The sequence below is a fragment of the Eublepharis macularius genome, chromosome 6, assembly GCF_028583425.1.
Source record: "Eublepharis macularius isolate TG4126 chromosome 6, MPM_Emac_v1.0, whole genome shotgun sequence".
NCBI classification, from domain to species: Eukaryota; Metazoa; Chordata; class Lepidosauria; order Squamata; family Eublepharidae; genus Eublepharis; species Eublepharis macularius.
Window position 1 is genome coordinate 4,956,046 of NC_072795.1, and position 19,554 is coordinate 4,975,599.

At 46.4% G+C, this 19,554-nt stretch overlaps 1 protein-coding gene across 5 annotated transcripts in view; it reads left to right on the top strand.

Annotated features, from left to right (window-relative positions):
* The window catches only part of TFRC (transferrin receptor), a 34,778-nt gene extending 15,855 nt beyond the window's left edge, over window positions 1–18,923 (top strand). For all 5 annotated transcript variants that reach the window (XM_054984016.1, XM_054984015.1, XM_054984017.1 and 2 more), the window contains 17 exons: window positions 731–944; window positions 1,829–2,054; window positions 2,147–2,287; window positions 4,181–4,280; window positions 4,620–4,742; window positions 7,260–7,358; window positions 7,587–7,726; window positions 8,586–8,758; window positions 9,569–9,688; window positions 9,779–9,864; window positions 9,955–10,018; window positions 10,825–10,892; window positions 11,741–11,784; window positions 12,586–12,667; window positions 13,733–13,972; window positions 15,724–15,864; window positions 16,244–18,923. In XM_054984016.1, the coding sequence (XP_054839991.1) occupies window positions 731–944; window positions 1,829–2,054; window positions 2,147–2,287; window positions 4,181–4,280; window positions 4,620–4,742; window positions 7,260–7,358; window positions 7,587–7,726; window positions 8,586–8,758; window positions 9,569–9,688; window positions 9,779–9,864; window positions 9,955–10,018; window positions 10,825–10,892; window positions 11,741–11,784; window positions 12,586–12,667; window positions 13,733–13,972; window positions 15,724–15,864; window positions 16,244–16,486 (2,304 nt within the window). In that variant the 3' untranslated portion in view covers window positions 16,487–18,923. The remainder of the gene's footprint in view (window positions 1–730; window positions 945–1,828; window positions 2,055–2,146; window positions 2,288–4,180; window positions 4,281–4,619; window positions 4,743–7,259; window positions 7,359–7,586; window positions 7,727–8,585; window positions 8,759–9,568; window positions 9,689–9,778; window positions 9,865–9,954; window positions 10,019–10,824; window positions 10,893–11,740; window positions 11,785–12,585; window positions 12,668–13,732; window positions 13,973–15,723; window positions 15,865–16,243) is intronic.
* The last annotated feature ends 631 nt before the right edge of the window (window positions 18,924–19,554 follow it).

Sequence of the window (19,554 nt, forward strand, 5' to 3'; positions counted from 1 at the left end):
ATAACTCCTCTGGTTGTAAGTGTAGGCTCCTTGGGGCAAGGAGCTGCCCTGTTTTGTACTGTGTACATTGATGTCTATGTCCACTGTCCCAGCATGGTGTCGTGTCAGAGCAGGATCTGGGAGACTTGGGTTCCAATCCCCACTCTGCCACGGACTTGCTGGTTGACCTGGGGCCAATCGTACACTCAACCTACCTCGCAGGATGGTTGTGAAGATACAGTGGAGGAGAGGAGAACAGTGGGTCCCCACGGGGGTTAAGGCAGAACAGAAATAAAGTACACAAATTGCTAAATCTACAACTCATAAAATAAAACTGGAATAGAACACAGTAAACTTAAAACTGACAGTTGAAAGACGTAAGCCCGGACAGTCCCTTCTGTCTGATCTGCGTACTGAAGCCCTGTCTTTGGCCCCCAAGTAATTTCACGAGTAAACACAAATTTTTGAAAGGACTTGTTTCCGATGTCACGTATGCAGAATATTTCCTGGGTTCTTTGAAATCTGAGGGGGACCAGCAGGAGGGCGAATGTTATAAGCAGAACATCTTGAGGGAGTAATTGCAAGTTTTGTTAGAGGTCGCTCAAAAGCTCAACTTGATTCCTTAAAAACCAATAATGCTGATCGGGCTAACTGGTATTTTTTTCTGAAAGTCTTGGGCTTGAGTTGCTAAGTTGGCCTTGTGCATCATAGATACAAATACAGTGGCGCTGACTGACCATTTCCTTTCTAGCTTGGAGGGGAAACTCTCTCGTATACCCGGTTCAGTCTGGCCAGGCAGCCAGACGGAGACAACAGCCACGTGGAAATGAAGCTTTCTGCTGAAGATGAGGAAGGAGGTGAAAATGGAGTGATCGACCATGTTCATACCAGGCCTCTGAAGTCAAGGAACACCAGTCGACATCTCTGCTGCATCTGCTCCGCAGTGGCCCTACTTTTACTCGCAGGTAAGAGGTGCAGGCAGGGGCCAACAAGGACATGGTGAAATACATACTGGGCTTTGCTCCTGGTAACGTCATCTGGGAAGCGAAGGTCTGCATCTTCACTGGTTTCGCTAGGGCCGCCTTTGCCTGTCGAAAGCATTCAAGAGTCCTGAAATGTCTGCTACTCCACATTTTTGCCTTGCCTCGAGCAGGCTCATAAGTACGCTTGCAGTCAGCCCTTAGCTGGCAGGTTTGCTTTCTGCTGGTGTAATATACCCCAGAGGGCATGCTGTAGAAGCAAGAGTTGGCTAGTGTGATATAAAGCGGGAAAGCAAAGCACAAGACCTCCTGGAGGAACGCTTCGTCTCTCTGGATTTGACGAGGCTGAGGCTTCCTTTATATACGTTAAAGAGTCCAGTAGCACCTTTAAGACGAACCAACTTTACGGTAGCATAAGCTTTTGAGAACCACAGTTCTCTTTGTCAGATGCATGGAGGGTAAGAAGGAACTGGCCAGATACATAGAGAGGGTAAGGGGAGAGGGGGGGAGTGAATGCAAATCAATTTGCTTCTGATAATTGCTTCTGAAATCAGTTACTTCTGATAATGAGAACCATTCATAGTCTCTATTCAATCCAAATTTGCATATGAATTCCAATTCAGCAGCTTGTTGGATTTTGTTTTTGAAAGGTTTCTGTAGGACTATGGCGACCTTTAAATCCTTGATGGAATGTCCTGGTAGATTGAAGTGATAGATTTATATACATTGATTTTTTTTGTTGTTACAGTGGGTTTGAGTATAATTCACTCCTTTGATCTTCCGTTTTTTTATGACTCTTCAGTGGCATGCATCTGTCATTTATCTGACAAAGCTGAAGTTCATTCATCTCATGTGCTAAAACTCTTTAGGGTTTCTGATTGGCTACCTGAGTTTCCGTACACGGATGCCAGCACCAGCAGAATGTGTGAATGGCGTTCAACCGTGTCAGAATAACCTATGTCCATCTTTGGATGTGAAAGAACCTCTTAACTCTGAAGTGGAAGAACCAGAACCCGAGCCTGTGATGTACTGGGGGGATCTCCAAAAGATATTGTCAGAGAAGCTGCGCACTACAAGTTTCCTAGAAAAAGTCCGGTAAGACCAAGGAACCCTTCGAGGTGGCACAAGCCAGCTTTTTGTCAAGATGGTGAGTGCCAGCCGACTGAATGTGATCCTCTTGTTTCCAGAAGGGTCTCTTCTACTTCCCATGAGGCTGGCACAGCCGGAGATGAAGAGCTGGCCAACTACATTCACACTGAGTTTAGCAGCTACAAGCTGGACAAAGTCTGGAATGATGAGCACTACGTTAGGCTGCAGGTTCTGGGAAGGTAGGTGTGGTTCCTCATTCTTAAGTACCTGCTCTTTTGGAGTCCTCCTGAAAACACAGTGTAGTGAAATTGCTGAGGGGTGAAGAACCCACAAGTTACTTAGGTGATCTCCCCGTATGGCATATCGTATGTGCAAAGTCTGTTTTTTAGGAAAACATGGAACAGGCTTCTCGGTGTCCCCTAAACTCCCAATTCCTTCATCCCAAAGGGTGGGCTTGCTGAGTGTTGGCTCTTGGCTGGGGCAGGTGGTGCTTCGATCACAGGATTTATCAAAAAAACGGAGGGTCCTGACAATTGCTAAGTTACAGAATTCAAGACCACCTAACGAAATAAAGCTACTCCAAGTCAGTTTATTTCTGCATAGGCTGCATAACAACAGCTATGTTGGTATGCAGCCTTCACTTGAAGCAGCACCCAACGTTGGGATAATGGTGATTTAAATGGAAGTCTGTAATTTTTGAAAATAATGTCGGAACAATCTACATATTCCATCTTTGAAAAAGGGAATCTGGAAATAGGACCGTCAGCCGGTCATCCCGTCAGATGGACGTTTCTGTCTATGTGCTATTGTGACCATTTGGACCATTGTACAAATAATTGAACTACTGGGCAAAACAAAAATAATAGTATGAAGTGGAATGATCATTACCAATAATGTCTGTTATGCACTAAGCACTTTATAGGTCTGGTGATGGAGACTGTATAATGATCGTGAATTATTTGAATGGCAATAACAATGTATTGTTATGCCAATATAGATTAAAATCATATGCCAATAATCAATACTGAACAATACTAGGCCTAGCTTCTGTATTCTCTAGATGAACTTTTAAACTTTGCATGAACTTTCAGTGTATTTTTTCTATGTGTAAGGTAATTCAACAGGTGTGCTTTCATCCTTTGACAATTAATTAAAATAGTGGACTCTACCGAGATTGATGTTCCTCTATCAGAGATTCAACCAATGGTGATCGTCCAACTTAGCTTTTTCTTGACACCTGTCAGAGATTTATAGTCTTCTTTTGCAGTACTGACTATGACATAATTTTTTAACTAATTGGAAGGCTGTACTATGAAATTATGAATATTCAGTGAAGTGTCAAACCAATCATTTGTTTGTGCTATCATGTGAATAGACCTTAAATATTTGCATATGATTGGGTATATAATTGCAAACACAGATAGAATAAGCAGAGTACTGATGGAAGAGATCTCTTGAGAGAATCTAGGTGAGAACCTATCTTTACCTATGCATTTCATAGAAACTTTGAGCAATGTTAAATTTAGGATTTATTAAGAAATGTTAGTGAACTTATTTCTTATTGCCTTTCTGTGTTCTGTTGTTATAGGATTCATATTAATAGCCATTTATATTTTGATTACTTCATTAAAAACTAGGGTGTATTTCAATAAAGTGAAATAAATTCTAGATTGGTGTCTGTGTGTTTGATAAAGAGTTGCAAAGCAATATTGAACCCTATATAAATAAATGTACTGATAAACAGCTGGTTCAAAGAACTTACCTGTTTGACAGGTCTAAAGACTAACTGCTTTCGGCTTCCCCGGAGAGAGATCCATCTTTCTCCTGGCTAGTTGAAGCTTAGTTTTAGACACGGGCAACGGCCTGTTACAGTATGATTAATACTTTGTATGAAACTGACTTGGAGTAGCTTTATTTTGTTAGGTGCTCTTGAATTCTGTAATTGATCACAGGATCAACAGTGCTCTGCAAAAGGGAAAAGAGAAAACTAGAGACTAGAACTGGAAGAGTCTCCCAATACTCGTGATCAGATATCCAGTATCTTAGAAGCCCACTTAGCGTTCCTTCCTAACAGGAGCTTTTCAAACACTGCTTAAATCTGTATGCATGATGCCAATATCTTTTCCCCTTAGCTCTCCAAATGTCATTTCGATGGAAATTCCAGGTGGAAATAAAGAATCTCTTGACGTGTCAGAGGCTTATGTAGCATACAGCGGAAATGGAACTGTTGCTGTAAGTTGGTTTTGCGTGTATTGATTGCTCAAGCAGGGGTTTAAGATGCTAGTGTAGCATCCAGTATTGCATCACGAGCTTGCTTTAGCTAGCAGGGTGGTCTGGTAATGGGTTGGCAAGAAAGGAGACAAAGCGTTGAACTCCTTGTCTCGTAGCTCAAGGCTTGAACCAGGTGCTGCCTTGTAAAGGTCAAAATGGACAGGCATACTTTATGCTGTGGTGGTCCTTGGCTTTTTTTACAATGGTGGGTGGCAAGAATGGCAGAGGCCTTGGCATAGCAGTCCCCTTGGTTCGATCCACAGAGATCTGTTGAGGTCCAATTGTACTTTTATCTCGTAGGGCAAACCAGTTTATGCCAATTTTGGCCGCAGCGAAGACTTCAACACGCTGATGGAGAAAAAGATTAATGTAAGCGGGACGGTGATCATTGTCAGAGCCGGAACAATTACGTTTGCTGAGAAGGTAAGAGTTGTCCGCTTCTCATCAGAAAGGTCTGGAAACTGAAAATACTGTATTGGTAACAATCACAAAGGGCCGGCTCCTTATATTTGCAGTGCACTCTCAGAAAGTGGGAGGGGGAATCGGTATCAAATGAATCATGAAGATAACCGCCAGGAGACCTGCTGTAACACACCAGGCTTGGATTCTAGACTGTTTCTTGAAAAACAAAACTTAGAAGAACGCAGACCATTTTCATGACTTCAGGCTAGGCAGTCACTAAACCTCCTTTCAGATTGTTCTTTAATATCGTTGCACAATGCTGCCCTTCGGTATCAAGAATACACCATTAATGTGCAGTGATGGCCCTGTAGCTCCACAGAATGAAATGCTTATGTATTCTCTGCTTTGTGCTGACAATCTCCTCCTGTGCCTTTACTCAGTAGTTCTGTGGCACCGGATTCCCATAAGAAAGGGGGTGTCTTCCCAATTCCACTCCAGTTCCTGGGGGGGTCCCCCTCTCCCAGGAGCCGCATCTGGGGGGAGATGAGTGGGGGGGAGGGTACCAGCAAGTCCTATTCTGCTAATGGCCTTACGGTTAACGGAAATTACCGTGGAGATCTTTGGGGTGTCCACTTTGGTGGTTTCACAGAACTCTGTGTCTGAAGAAGGCCTGTGCTGCCATTCTTGATGATAAAAAAAAAACTAGCTAACAGACAAGCTGCTCCCTGGTTGTCTAGAACAGAAGGGGAAGTAATGATGAATACATCTCCCAGCTGTTGGTTGAACACTGTGATCTTAATGTGGTGGTCTCATTGATATGAGTGTCCTAAAAAGGATACGGAAGAATGAGTTATTACTCTCTAGCCGTGAGTCAGTGGCAGTCAATGCTCCATTCCTTGTCAGGAGTGACTGCCCTTTGTGGAATGGGCTTTCCAAGGAGGTGAGGGGACACAATCCCTGGAAACTTTTAGGAGCTGCTGCAAAGCTATTTCATTTGCTAGGGGTTTTCATGTGGTTTGAACAGCACCCATTCTTTCGGCGGGAGGGGCGGGAATCAATGGGGCTTTATATTATTAATGGTTTCATTCAGAGTTGTAAGCAGCCGTGAGGCACCCAGGAAAAGGAGGGCGGTTAAAAACATTAACAAAAAAATTAAACATTTCTTAAAAGGGATTGATTGGGGAATTGGTCCTATATTGCAGAATATTATTTATGACAACCGTTTTTGGAGCATGAGCAGGCTTGATGCATCCACTCAAGTTTGCCTGTTGATTTTTGTACATGTAGATGTCTTACATAAAACTTAAGTTCTGCTACCTGAGCATTCCAGAAAGCATTTGATGTCCTGCCTGTTGGCCCTTTTAACCAAAAATCATCTCTGCTTTGACACTGATGCTCTGGCTTCTGTTCAGATTTCACTGTTCTTTGCCTTTCTGTGAAGAGCTTTTCAAAGTCTAACATGGAGACTTTGCCATAGGAGGCCTGGTTTCTCTTGTTGCAATTCTCCTGTAGTTCCAGCTGTGGTTTTATATTATTAATGTGTGTGGGTTGCCCTCAAGTCACAGCTGACTTATGGTGACCCCTGGTGGGGTTTACGTGGCAAGAGACTAACAGAGATGGTTTGCCGTTCTGCCTCTTCAGCCCTGGTCTTTGCTGGAGGTCTCCCATCCAATTACTAACCAAGGCCGACCCTGCTTAGCTTCTGAGATCTGACGAGATCAGGCTCACCTGGGCTATCCAGGTCAAGGCATATTATAAATAGCAAGGAGCAATACAGAAATGTAGCCACAAAGTTGAGGATTGGTCTGTAGTAGGTGACGTCCTCTCTACTGAGCCACATACTGTAGCTCAACTTGTTTTGTTTTGTTTTTTTTTAAAAAAACTTTGTTTACACCCTGTCTTTCTCCCAGAGGGGACCCGAAGTGGCTTACTGCACATCATTCTTTCCTTTGTTTTTTCCACTTAACAACCCTGTGAGGTAGGTTAGGCTGGGAATATGAGATCAGGGAGGTCTCCCCGCAAACTTGCATGGCAGATTGAACCTGGGTCGCCCAGATCCTAGACTGTCACTCTAGCCACTACGAAGAAAAAAAGACAATTGGTGTCAAAGGAAGAACCTTTAATAATAGTATAACTCCCGCTGTGCATTGTGCATACACTGGAAAGACACTAAAAGGACTTTGGAAGATTTCCCCCTGACAAAGCTTTATGTGAAACACGTAGGGGTTGTGCTGTTGTTAAAGATTCTTCCCTTTGCAGCAGTTGCCTTCTTTTCTTCATTTTGCCTTAGTGCGGTCTTCCCTTCTTCATTGACTCTAGCTATTACCCCACACTGGATGTCACTGTATTTATGTTTTGGCTTGCAAAAAAAATCCCACCTGTCAAGCATGTGTCGTCCCAGGGGCAGTGTAGGGGGTGCAGAAGAGAGGAACCGTGGCTGCAGAAGGGGTTGAGGCTCTTGGCTCGAGCATGGCAAATGGCTGGTTGCTGGCTGGCTTCGTGAGAATTGCTGACCACCTCTCCAAACGCCTCTCCTAGGTGGCCAACGCCCAGAAGTGGGGTGCTGTCGGAGTCTTGATATTCCCTTCCCCAGCTGACTACAGGGAGCTTGGAGAGGGTGTGGCGCAGTTTGGACATGTGAGTATCTGGTAGCTCTCTCGAATGAACGCAGGAAGTAATTCGGCATTTCCTGGTCAGGTGGATTTTCAGCCCTAGGTGCACATGGGAATCAAAAGCCAAACATACGGGCTTCCGCCTGAGTAAATACAACCACAAGGCGCACCACCTCACGGGAGTAATCTTCTACTGCTCCCGGGTGCCCCTAGACGTCACTGTTCCTGGAACTCTTGCTTTTCCCTTTGGCAGGCTCACCTTGGGACTGGTGACCCTTTCACCCCAGGGTTTCCTTCTTTCAACCATACCCAGTTTCCGCCAGCTGAATCTTCCGGGTTGCCCCGCGTTCCTGTGCAGACCATCTCCAGATCAGCTGCAAATAAGCTGTTCAGGTAAAAATGGTTCTTCCTTTTTCAAAACTCGGGCAGCTGTATTCCTGCTGTCCTTGGGAGTCAGCGGTGCCACATAACAAGCTTCAGTGCTTCCTGCTTGCCTTGAGGCTTACTTGGAAGTCACCAGGTAGCCAAATTGTTTCTGGTGGAGGAGGAGGAGGGGCTTGCCCACGGGCAGGTCTGAGCGCTTCTCCAGCAGGGGCACTTCATAAGATGATGCCGCTTGGTGGGGAGAAGGGTAAGCTAATGGCTGGTGTGTTTTCCGGCATCTGGGGAGCCGCCTTCGTGGAGAGCGGTCAGTTACGCAGACCACGCCAACTCCTCGCACCTGAAGTTTGTAGAAAGATTGGCGGCATGGTTCTGGTGCTTAAAAGTATGACTGCTGGTGAATGTAAGCAGCAGTCTTGCACTTAACTGGAACTTTGTGTATAACTCTTTTGCACAACTAGCAAAGAGGGAGTAAAATAAGTTGTAAAAAAGACTTGAGCTGCCATGGTACAGGCCAAAGGGTAGTGAGGCACCTCGTCTGGTCACGGGCGTGCTTTCATGTGGAATCCAGAGCTGTTCTCGGTGATGTGCGCAAGGCTCCTGCCTGCTGTGAAAACAGCTGAAATCCAAGCTTTCTGTCTTGGTAAGCTGCAGGTGGTTTAAGTGGTGACATCTTCACCTCCTGAACCGTGCAGGATTCAAGTTATTGTCTAAATCTCTGCCTGCCAACCTTGCCACAGGATTAACTTGTGTGCATGTTTAGCATAACTCCCTTTGCTCTCAAGCACAGAAAGAGTCCTGAAAGATAGCCAAGGTCTTGGGGAGGAACAGATTCAAAACAGGGGTGACAAGTGTGGGCTCTACTTCTCAGCCACATGAACGGGCAAGCCTGTCCAACCACTTGGATTGGGACATTCAAGGCTCCTTGCAAGTTGGATTCGAAAGACGCTGCTGGAGTAACTGTTAGTCTCCGAGTCAACAATGAACTAGTAGAGAGGAGAATCCTAAATGTCTTTGGTGTCGTCAAAGGTTTTGAGGAGCCAGGTAAGCTCTGAGCCACTGCAGCTGTGTGAAGAGTGTACGCATGTGTGTCTGTGAGAGAGAAAAGAAGGTGCAGTGATCAAGTACTGGGAATCGGTCCATAAGGAAGGGATGCAAGCCCACAAACTCACTTTACTCTTAACAAGTCAAGTCAACTGTGCTGATACGGACTGTGGTCTGTGCTCTTATAGGCCCGCAGGTTGCAGGGAGTCCTTACTTCGTGTTGCGTTACTGAGAGGGCGTTTTTGTACAAAATAGTAGGAAAACCTACTCCTCCCTTTTCCGCATCGACAGTGTAGTAGAACTGAACACGCAAAGGAAAGGGCACATCCAGGCATTCCCCAGGTTACCGAGTCTTCAGGCAGCAGCTGTTCAAAGCTCAGTGGCAGCCAGCGCCCAGCACAAGTTGGCTTTTCAGAATGCACTGGCTTAGGCCAAGAAGAAAGAAAACGGCCCATCTTTAGAGGCCAGGATGAATTCTGAAGTGAAGCCAGAAAGGCCAGCGACCCAAGCCTTGTGTGTTTGTGGGAAGAATGACTGGCAGCACACAGCATCGGTAGGTTAATTTTTTTCCCAAGTGAATGGGTCCCAACAAAGCTTTGGGGTCATGTTCCTGTTCTAGTGTAGACACTTAAAACCATCACACTGGCTGGAGCTTCCAGCGAACATATAGAGTGACGTGTGTGTGTGTGTGTGTGTGTGTGTGTGTGTGTGTGTGTGTGTGTGTGTGTGTGTGTGTGTGTGTGTGTGTGTAGAGCTTGAGGTTGTACTTTGAGTCCTTGTGTGCTAATGGCATTGGCCTTTATGTTGCAGATCGGTACGTTGTGGTTGGAGCCCAGCGGGATTCCTGGGGGCTTGGAGCCGCGAAGGCTGGGGTGGGAACTTCCATTTTACTGGCGCTTGCCCGTACAGTGTCGGAGCTCGTGAAAAACGGTAAGAGTCTTGCCTCTAGGTTGCTGTGACAGTGTTTTTTATCCCACTCTACCGGCAAGTATTATATTTCTGTCCTCTTCCATGTTCCAGAAGGCTATAGGCCTCGCCGAAGCCTCGTGTTTGCCAGCTGGAGTGCCGGCGACTTTGGAGCCGTTGGTGCCACAGAATGGCTGGAGGCAAGTAGGGGTTGACAGCTGGGGTGGTCTTCTCTGAGCAGAGCAGTATGCAGATAGTTAACTGCTCTTGTATGTTTTCACCTTGCTCAGGGCTATGCTGCTACGCTGCACCTGAAAGCTTTTGCATATATCAACCTGGATTCAGCAGTGACAGGTAATGGTTCAGCGTCGTCTTGGATGGGCAGTGCCAGGTCCAAAGCCGGATCTTACCAAAAGGCAAACTAGAGGATTCAGCCCCTGGCATCTCAGTTAAAAGGGGCGTGGGGGTTCAGAGAGACCCTTCATCTGGCTGAAAGCCTGGAAAGCTCCTTCCAGTCAGAGTAGAGAGGACTGGAACGGACAGGCGATTGTTCTGGCGTTGTATATAAATGGCTTTGTGGATTGTAATTGCTGGTCTCGACAAAGCAGGGCCCTAGACATGAGATCCAACAGCCACTTCTTCCTAAAGCAGTCCTGGAGTGCTTGTTGAGCTTGCTTCTCTAAACTCTCCTTGGTTGTGAAATGGGAAGCTTTTGTGTGTGTCCAGGAGATATGGTTGGTTGTCAAAAGAAGTCCGTGCAGTACAGCCTGCCTGATCAGAGGAGAGCTGGCTTTATATTCGTGCACGGCTTCAGGCACTTTATATTCATGCAAGGCTTCAGGCACTTGATGAAAAAAATGGAGACAGCCTCTTCCATGATGCAACTCCCTAGGCCTGTCACTGATTTTTATTCACTTGCATCTTTTATACTCTGCCTTTCTCCCCGGAGGGGATGCACACAGTGCCTTACATAGTTCTCCTTTTCTCCATTTTATCCTCACAACAACCTAGGTTGAGACTGTTGAGACTGCCCAAGTGAGCTTCCATGACAGAATAGTGATTTGAACCTGGCTCTCCCAGATCCTAGGTCTAAAATGCTAACCATTACACCACACTGGCTAGAGCCTCTGGAATTGATGTTTCTCAACTGCACCCCACAGGTTCACGTGACTTCAGGTTCTCTGCCAGCCCCATGTTGAAAAAGCTTCTGAATGACGCAGCCAGTACTGTGAGTAGCAATTTTTTTGGCATGGGTTAGGGGGTTGGGCAGAGCATTCCCACAAGGTGCACTTTCTTTTTTGGCTTGCGTTAACATGGCACTAGCTATGTGTGACATTGTCACTTCCTTGGGCATTCTGTGGCTTGGAACCAGGTTAACTCTTTGGCACACAAGAGCAGGGACTCATTTTGCCCATGAGGAGCAGCAGCCAAGCAGCATTTGGGGCTTGAGAGATTTGCAATATAGACCTTTGAATGCTGAAAGTCTTGGAGCTTTTCAAAACCACCAGGGTGCTTCTTGGCAAAGTAGCCTCTGTTTGGAATTGCTAAAAGGGTCTCCTTGTAGGAAAATATAGCAGAGATTGTGCAAAGATTGCACATTGGAAGTAATGTGAATAGATTCACAAACACACACTCCAGTGTAGCTGTAAGAATACTTTACTAAAGGATAAAAAATTAGGGTTACGTTTGGAGAAAATAGTAAATTGCTAAGCTTACTACATCTTGCTAGATAAGTGACTTAGAGTAGAGACAAGAAGAAGTGAAGTAGTGGAAGTGGTGGAAGAAGAAGTGAACAAAGAGCAATAAAACTTCAGAGCATAGCATCAATTAATTGCCCCCAATAAACTTAACTGCCCAATAGAAAATCCTAATCCTACTTCATTATGCATAGTGACTCCCCTTTCTATGGCGGGAATCTTACTCGAAGCTCTAATGGTTACGTTCAAAGTATGTCTACTAATTAAGTAGGTAACACAAACAGTTTAACTCTTTCATGATTGAAATGAAAACACTTGCTAAATTCCCACACTCCTTAATTGAAGAAAACGTTTGGTGATGTTTCATCCCCTCTTCTAGGTGGAGGGGCCAGTCCGTCTGGATGGCATGCTGGCCGGTAAAGAGTAAGTATCCTGACTTCTGTGTTTGGAATGAAAGTGGTCTGTGAGATGCTTGTTTTTCCTGCTGTTAGGATAGGTTAATACCCAATCACAGTCTTCTGTCAAAGAGTAAAACCTGCTCTTCTTGAGCTGAGGTGTTAGGAGCCAAGCTTTCTCTCTTTTCCCCTTATGGGCAGTGTAAAGTACAATAGTATTTCATAAGAGCAGAGCTCGTTGGTCCACGTAGCCCAGATTTGTCTGCTCTGGCGTTGCTGCTCCACGGTCTTGGTCTTGGGACTGTCCCAATCCAGCTGCAAGAGTTCCTTACCTCCATCTGCTCAGGAATTGACCTTGGCCCCTTCTACATACAGAAGTAGGAGCTCCGCCTCCAAGATGTAGGCATGCCCAGTACAGCAGTAGGGCAGTGCTACAGCTATAACGGGACACTGATTTTTGCTTAGACTGTGAATCAGAATCGTTCTGTTTCTGTCTCTGCTGAGAAGAAGCAAGGGGGCTAGAATTTAGGCGTGGGAAGTACTAGGCAGCCATTCTGGCTTCTGAGCCTCTCGGCATCACTTGCAGGTTAGCATACCCATCTGGGCTACTTGTTCTCTTTTTAAATGAAAACCGGCGTGCTTAAACAGAGAATGTTGCTCACGCTGGGTTGGCCTGGTTGGGGGGGGGCGGGTGTCTTTGCTTCTGCGGATTTCACAGCATATATGCAACCCTGTCGATTTCATGAGCTCGGAAGAAAACTGGTATTTTGAGCATCTGAATCTTTAAAATGCAAAGTCCAGTAGTTGAAATGGCATGTGTTTCTTGCAGGGAACCCTTTCGTATGGACAACGCGGGCTTTGCCTTCCTGTCATATTCTGGAATCCCGGCCATTTCCTTCAGATTCACTGATGTAAGCTCTTTAATAATAATAATAATAACAATAACAATAACAACATTCAATTTATATACCGCCATTCAGGACAACTTAATGCCCACTCAGAGCGGTTTACAAAGTGTGTTGTTATTATCCTCATGACAATCACCCTCTGAGGTGGGTAGGGCTGAGAGCGCTCCAGAGAGCTGTGACCAGCCCAAGGTCACCCAGCTGGCTTCCAAGTGGAGGAGTGGGGAATCAAACCCAGCTCTTCAGATTAGAGTCCTGCGTTCTTAAGCACTACACCAAACTACTGCATTTCTGCTCACATACCACTTTGAGCATGGATTAAAGCTTGACTCCTTGTGCTCATCAATGAAAACTTAAAAGCTAGGGCAGATTGAGGCTTGTTTCTTTGGCTGGGGTGTTAATTGATGACTGATAACCATTCCCTGATGGTTGGTAAGCAAAGGGTCCAAGACCTTCTTCGAGCTACAGGATTTACGTGCGGCAGCAAGTAGGCTTTCAACTATGCGAGGTTCCAGCTTGAGACTCCCTTACCTCCATTTGAAAGGTTTCTGGCTGAAAAGTTGGACATCTACTCTCAAGCCAACTAGCTGGACCCAGTTTATCGTTATGTGCAATGGTGGCTGAGATTTTATAAAGCACCATGGGTACTTCCTGGGGAGAAAGCCAAAGTCCAGTCTAGGCTCCTGTTAGGCCAGCCAAGCTGGTTCATAAAGCATTCGTCTCTTCTTGTAAAGGGAACAAAGTACTCGTACAGGATTATGTGTTATGCAGACCCCGGACTAGTTGGGGAAATTCTGTTCCAATCAGCACTGGGTAGCATGCTGTATGGTAGCTCACCATTGTAAGATCTTTGGGAGGGAAGCACGGCAGCACAAGAATGCTAGCTAGATGGAAATGTGGAGTCAGTGCCGGTATTGTAGTTTAGAGCTACTTTGTCTCAGCAGAAAATGAAAGAAGGGCTCAGGAAACTGGTTGCCCCAGAGGGGCTGGCTGCCTTGTGAGTCTGCCGCCGCAGAGCAAATGCCCACGCAGCGCTTTCTTCAGCTTCTAAAGCTGTACTTTTTTCCCTAGGTGGATGGCAAAGAGTATCCTCACCTGAGCACGACCGAGGACAATCTGGACAAGCTGCTTAGCTTCTTCAGCTTGAGCAGCGAGAAGCTGGACAGGACGATCCGTGCCGCTGCCGAAATCGCTGGCCGCATGGCACTCAGGATGACCCACGACCACGAACTGTACCTGGACTTCAGCAGCTACGATGACAAACTCCGTGATTTCGTGTTCAAGTTAGCGGCTTCCCACAGAGGTTTGCAGGTAAGCGACAAATGGCTGAGTTTGAACAACATCTTGCTTTCAGGGTGCTCCTGGGGGGGAGGAGAGAGCAGGCGCAGCTGCTTCAGCTGCGCAGAGAGAACTGAGACCGAGACGGGGGGGGGGGGGGGCGGGGAGGAAAACCTGATCCTGAATATAGTCTGTATTGTATAAGATCTACCAATCTGATAGCATATTAGAAAGTTAACTTTTAAGAAAAATTGCAGCATGAAGGGAATACAAGACATGTAGTGTAGCGTTTGTTGTTGGAAGTTGCTCTTCCCTTTTTCCCAGTCCCCCCTTCCCTTTTTTTTCCTCCCCCTTTGTACTTTTGTAGTCTTTTGTAGTTTTTTATGTTAGATATTAAAAATCAAAAAAATTACAAGATTGTTTTCAGGGTGCTGCTGGACTTGTTTCGCTGTAATGCTTTAACATCTAGTCCTTTGCAGTGCAGAAGGAACTCGGCTGCGGTCGGTCTCACCCGAGTGTTGGTCAAGAGCTAACTTTGTATTGAGCAGTGGTTCTGTGTCTTGGCTTTTCCCGCGGTGGCTGAAAGAGCTGCTTACGGTGCAGGAACCTTGGGCAGGTGGTTCTGCTTGGATAGCCCAAGCATCCATAGCGCGCTGTCTGGCTTCCCTCTTTGCCGGGAACAAGTTCTGCCAGCCACGTTATACTCCTTCCCCCATAGCCTTCTTCAGGGTACCCTGGGGTTTACTTCTGATAACCGCCCTATCGTGGCGAGGGCAGGATATAAGTATAGATAAATAAATAAACTTGGCTCCAAGATAAAACTGGTCATAGTAGTAGGATCACAGCTTTGTTGGACCAAGATATAGCATGTTGGCAAGAAGTAGGGTATCACTCAGGTTGTAGGGTTGCCACTCTCCAGGTGATGGCTGGCAATCTCCTGGAATTACAAGTGATCTCCAGCCCATGGAGATTAGTTCCTCTGGAGAAAATGTCTGCTTTGGAGGGTGGACTTTAGCCTAATGAGGTCCCTCTCCAAGCTTCACCCCCCAAATCTCCAGGAATTTCTCTTTATGGAGCTGGCAACCCCTAATTTGAAAATTCCTGCAAAGACAAAACAAGCCCCCTGGGGCGGGCTGTAGCCCAGTCCTTTCTACGCTATATTTTTCTGTTTGCTGGGAAACTGTAAAAGGGAAATACAGTAGAAGTATCTCCCATGGAACAAGTCCACTCATGTCTAGAATGCCGAGTTGGCAATTGGGAATCGCCAAGTTCTTTCTTGAAACTGAGGCAGTGGCAGCCCACCATAAGAAACTTTGCTGGGACTGGTCAGTGGTCCCCCTGGGCCAGTATCCTGTTTGCCACAGTGGCCAGCCAGATGCTCTGGAAGCTCCCCTCCCCTCTGAAAACAGATGTTGCTGGCAGGTTGGTCAGAGCCCTGCTCCTTCTAGAGTATTCCCACTGCCTTGTGTTGTTACAGATCAGGACGGGTAGCCGTCTTAGTCTGCCTGTAGCAGTAGAAAAGAGCAAGAGTCCAGTAGCAATTATAAGACTAACAGAATTTGTGGTAGGGGATGAGCTTTCGTGAGTCACAGCTCACTTCTTCACTTGTGTTGTCGGAGGCACTGTCTGCTGTTGGGCACGTTTTGTTGCTGAACTTGGAGGCGAAACTGCTGGGCTTCTCCAATGTTCCTGTCTGAGGGACTGAGGCTTAAAAATCAGCGGAAGCTCTCCTGATCGGTATTACTTGCCGCAACGTCTGAAGTGCCACTTCCTCTCTTGTACAGAACTTAGGGCTGGGCCTTCAGTGGCTCTACGTGGCTCGTGGGGACTTCAGCCGCGCTACAAATGACCTGAGGAACGCCATCCGAAACACCGACCTGACTAACAAGGATGCTTGCCGCGCTTTGAATGACCGGATCATGAAAGTGAGTCTTCATCAAAAGAGGTGGAATCCAAAATGGGTGTTTTCTTGGCCGTTCGCTTCCCCTGCTGTTCCCCCTCCCGCCAGGGCAGCGGCAGGAAAGCCTGACCATCCTGGACAGAGCCTCATGGCTCTCCAGTGGGAACCTCGAGCCAAATTCCCAAGTCCTGTTACAACCATAGCATAAACCAGGGCCAGCCAAGTTCTTTGTGCTCACAGAGCCACTCGAATCAAGTCTGGTCTTTCCAGTCAAATGCCTGGAGACCGAAACACGTGGTGTGCAAGTTAACATTTTGATGAGTGGCATTGCCTTCTACTGGGGCTTCCCAGTGGCTGTTGCCTAGCCCCAGTGCAGTTGTGACTGTTGTTGCTTTGCTCCGCAGGTGGAATACCACTTCCTCTCCCCGTACGTGTCTCCAAAGGACCACCCGCTCCGGCACATCTTCTTTGGCTCCGGTTCCCACACTCTCCAGGCTTTGCTGGACCATCTGACTCTTCTCCGGACCAACCAGAACGCCGTCAATGAAGCCCTGCTGAGGAACCAGCTCGCCCTGGCGACGTGGACGATTCAGGGGGCTGCTAATGCACTCTCGGGTGACATCTGGGACATAGACAATGAGTTTTGAGGATGCAGAGCACTTAATTCTGAAGTACAGCAACCGTGAGCCCCTCCCCACCCGCCCAGTAGCCCAGAACAAATTACTTTTAGCCCCCTCAGGGGACTTTCAGAAGAAGCCCATTCTAAAATGTAGAGCAGTTCAGAGTGACATGAAATGAGACTGCCCCTCCTGACTCCTCCTCAGTGCTCTGTCCCAGCTGGGGGTTCGACAAGAGCTCCCTTGATATTGACCCAATCAGAGCCTCCTTCAAGTAGAGAGGAGACACCTGTAAAGCAGCCCATTGACACAGGGTCCCAAGTGGCCTCTGTAACTGCATTAGCTGTGAGGAGCAATGTTGAAAGTTACATTATGACTTGGGAAAGCAGAAGGTGAGACTGAAGCAACTGAAAAGAATTGATCTCTAGCTTGGGTCGGAGGGGTCTTCCGGATCTCACTGGCTGCTAGGGTCCTTTTTCTCATTGGTTGGTCTAACACAGGTCAAGTCAACCTTCTGTTTTCTCAAGGAAAAAGGGCACCTAGGATGGGGCTTCCCTTCTTCTTCCTCAGACTGACATTGACGATGCCTTGAATGGCTGTCTTGTGCTAGTTTAAAAGCTAACCCGGTATCCCATTTCCTCTTTCGGCAAGCCTTTTGAGTTGTACTCCGTCCTTTGTTTCGGAGTCTCTCTGCTAGCCCAAAGCTAACTTCTGCTGGGACGACACTGAGGTATTTATTTGTTATTTATTTATCAGTGGCAGTGTTCACTATAAATGGGATTTGTTTTTCTACTGAATATAATTATCGGAAGCAGTGACTTCCATAATTATGACAGTTATACTGTCGGTTTTTTTAATAAAGCAGCATCTGCTAGTACAAACCACCGTGGTGCTGGAACTTTTGCCCCCGAGCAGTCAGTGGCCTTCAACAGCAGCCTCAGTTAGGAGTGTGAGACCGGAGGGAAGACTGCTTTTTCGTAAGCAGCCAGAGGTGGAAGAGGAGCCCAGGGCAAGCCGGGCTTGTTTCGCTGTCATCCAGAAAATGATGGGGGAAGACAAGCAGTGAGAAATGTGTTTCTGTCCGGCCCTTCTGTTGAGGACGGGAGATACAGATTCTTTCTACCAGCCATTGCAGAGGCTAAAGGAAGGCATCGGTTCTCTTAAGCTGTCGGAAGCCATTGCGAGCTCGTGTTAATCTTGGGCTTGAACCAAAAGTGGCAGCTTCCATGCAAAACTTCCAGTACCATGCTGTGCCACGAGAACCTAGGTCACATTATCGGGTGCAGTGCCTCCCATAATGTTAAAGAACAAGGTAGTTTTTGCCTACCACAGTGTTATATCGGAGGCAGTGACCTCCATATGTTGCACAAAGGGGTGTCTTAATTATCGGGGACAGGGTTTCCCATAATTTTCCTTAAATGCTCACCATGCAACAACATCTGCAGAGCATGATCGTTAGTATCTAACATGTGTATATTTGAACTTCTGCGATTGTCTTTCTGTGTCTGGAATTGCTTCATGCTGGCTGCCTTATCTCGGGTAGCTTGTATCCCTGGGATGGAGTCTAAAATGGTGAGGTGCCACAACTCATTGTGTGTTGCTGTGGTTACTGAGGATGCGTTCAGGCAATTGAGAGACCTGGTGAGGTTTTGTAACTCTTGAGCAAATGTTCTGTTTTGCATTATTGCTTTGTGAAACGGCTGTGGATGAAATCTATAGGGCTGGTGTAGATTTGAGAATCCTTGTATTGAAATAGGAATGTGCAGCAAGAGTCTGAATGGGCAAATGTCAAGCCTGTTTCCATTATCCAAAACTGAGAGCAATTCCTAGTCCTTCAGCCTTGCCTCTGGCAAAGCTCAGCCAGCTGTTTTCAGGAATACAATTTCTAAAAGCTCCCTTAAACTGATAAGAAGGCTGCATCTTTCTCTGCGATGCTTCTCTAGCCTTGATTAGAAGACGTTCTTCTGCTTAATGAGGGCCCTCCAGGCACAGGTACCATAATATGTTGTGCTGGAGAAATGTGCAGGGCAACTGGATGGTGTGTGCAACACGTCTAAAATTAGACTGACCCCTTCAAGCTACCCTCTAATAGCAAGTACTCCATTTAAGCAAATCCCCTGTTACGCATTTCAAAGCCTTGTGTGGAAGTGAAAAGATCTAGCTTAGTCATGAATCCTGTGCATGGTTTTCCTCCCTGTGTTTCATAAGCAAATCACCTCTTGGGCATGGATCTTTATGTGTGTTGTTCTGTAGTGTTGCATTGCATGTGATTTGTACGGGTAATAATGCGCTAGACATACATAGTTGCTGCATTGTACGCATGGAGTCTGAGGTACTCTGCATTTCATGGTTTTTGTGCTATTGTGCTATGACTTGATTTGGAAGTGGGGACTGCTTACTTAGTGGGACGGCTGGTCGAGAATCTGGAAGACACGATTGTCCGTAATAAAAAGAACCAAGAAATGAAGGTTTAACTGCTTCTGAAGTCTTATTGCCGCTAGCATTGTTCATCTCCTCCAATTCTGTTTGCTTAACTTTTGAGATCCTAGAGCCTCTGCCACCGCCCACCCCACATGATATACACAGCCAAGGAACAAGGACTTACAGGAAGAAGCTACACCCCTACTCTCACTAGCCACGCACCAATCCCTGCCTGAAGTCAACTGTATTGCATTCTTTTAGGCTAGGGGATAATACTAAGAAAGCCAGCTTCCATTAGTTAAAAGACACCGAGTCTTAGTATGTTGCTAAAGCTGCCCTTATGACTGAACCCTCTGCAGTTCTCTAGAAGTTAATCAGGGGTGCAGGATAGGGTGCATAAATGGGAATAAAAACATGTCTTAATCCAAGTGCTTCTGCTTCTGCCTCACCGTAAATGTTGGTGAATATTTGACTTTCTGCTATTCCACCATAAGTGTAGCTAGATGCAATGAGATGAAATGTTTTGCTAGTATGTGGACACTGATCATACAGTTAGAAGAGATTTTTGAAGTCTCTGTGGGACATTGCTCACAAGGCAGAGGTGGTAGAAGAACTGCAGCATATCCCTATTTTATCTGAAATGCTGGAGGCCTGGAGTCTCCAAAGCAGCTGTGCCC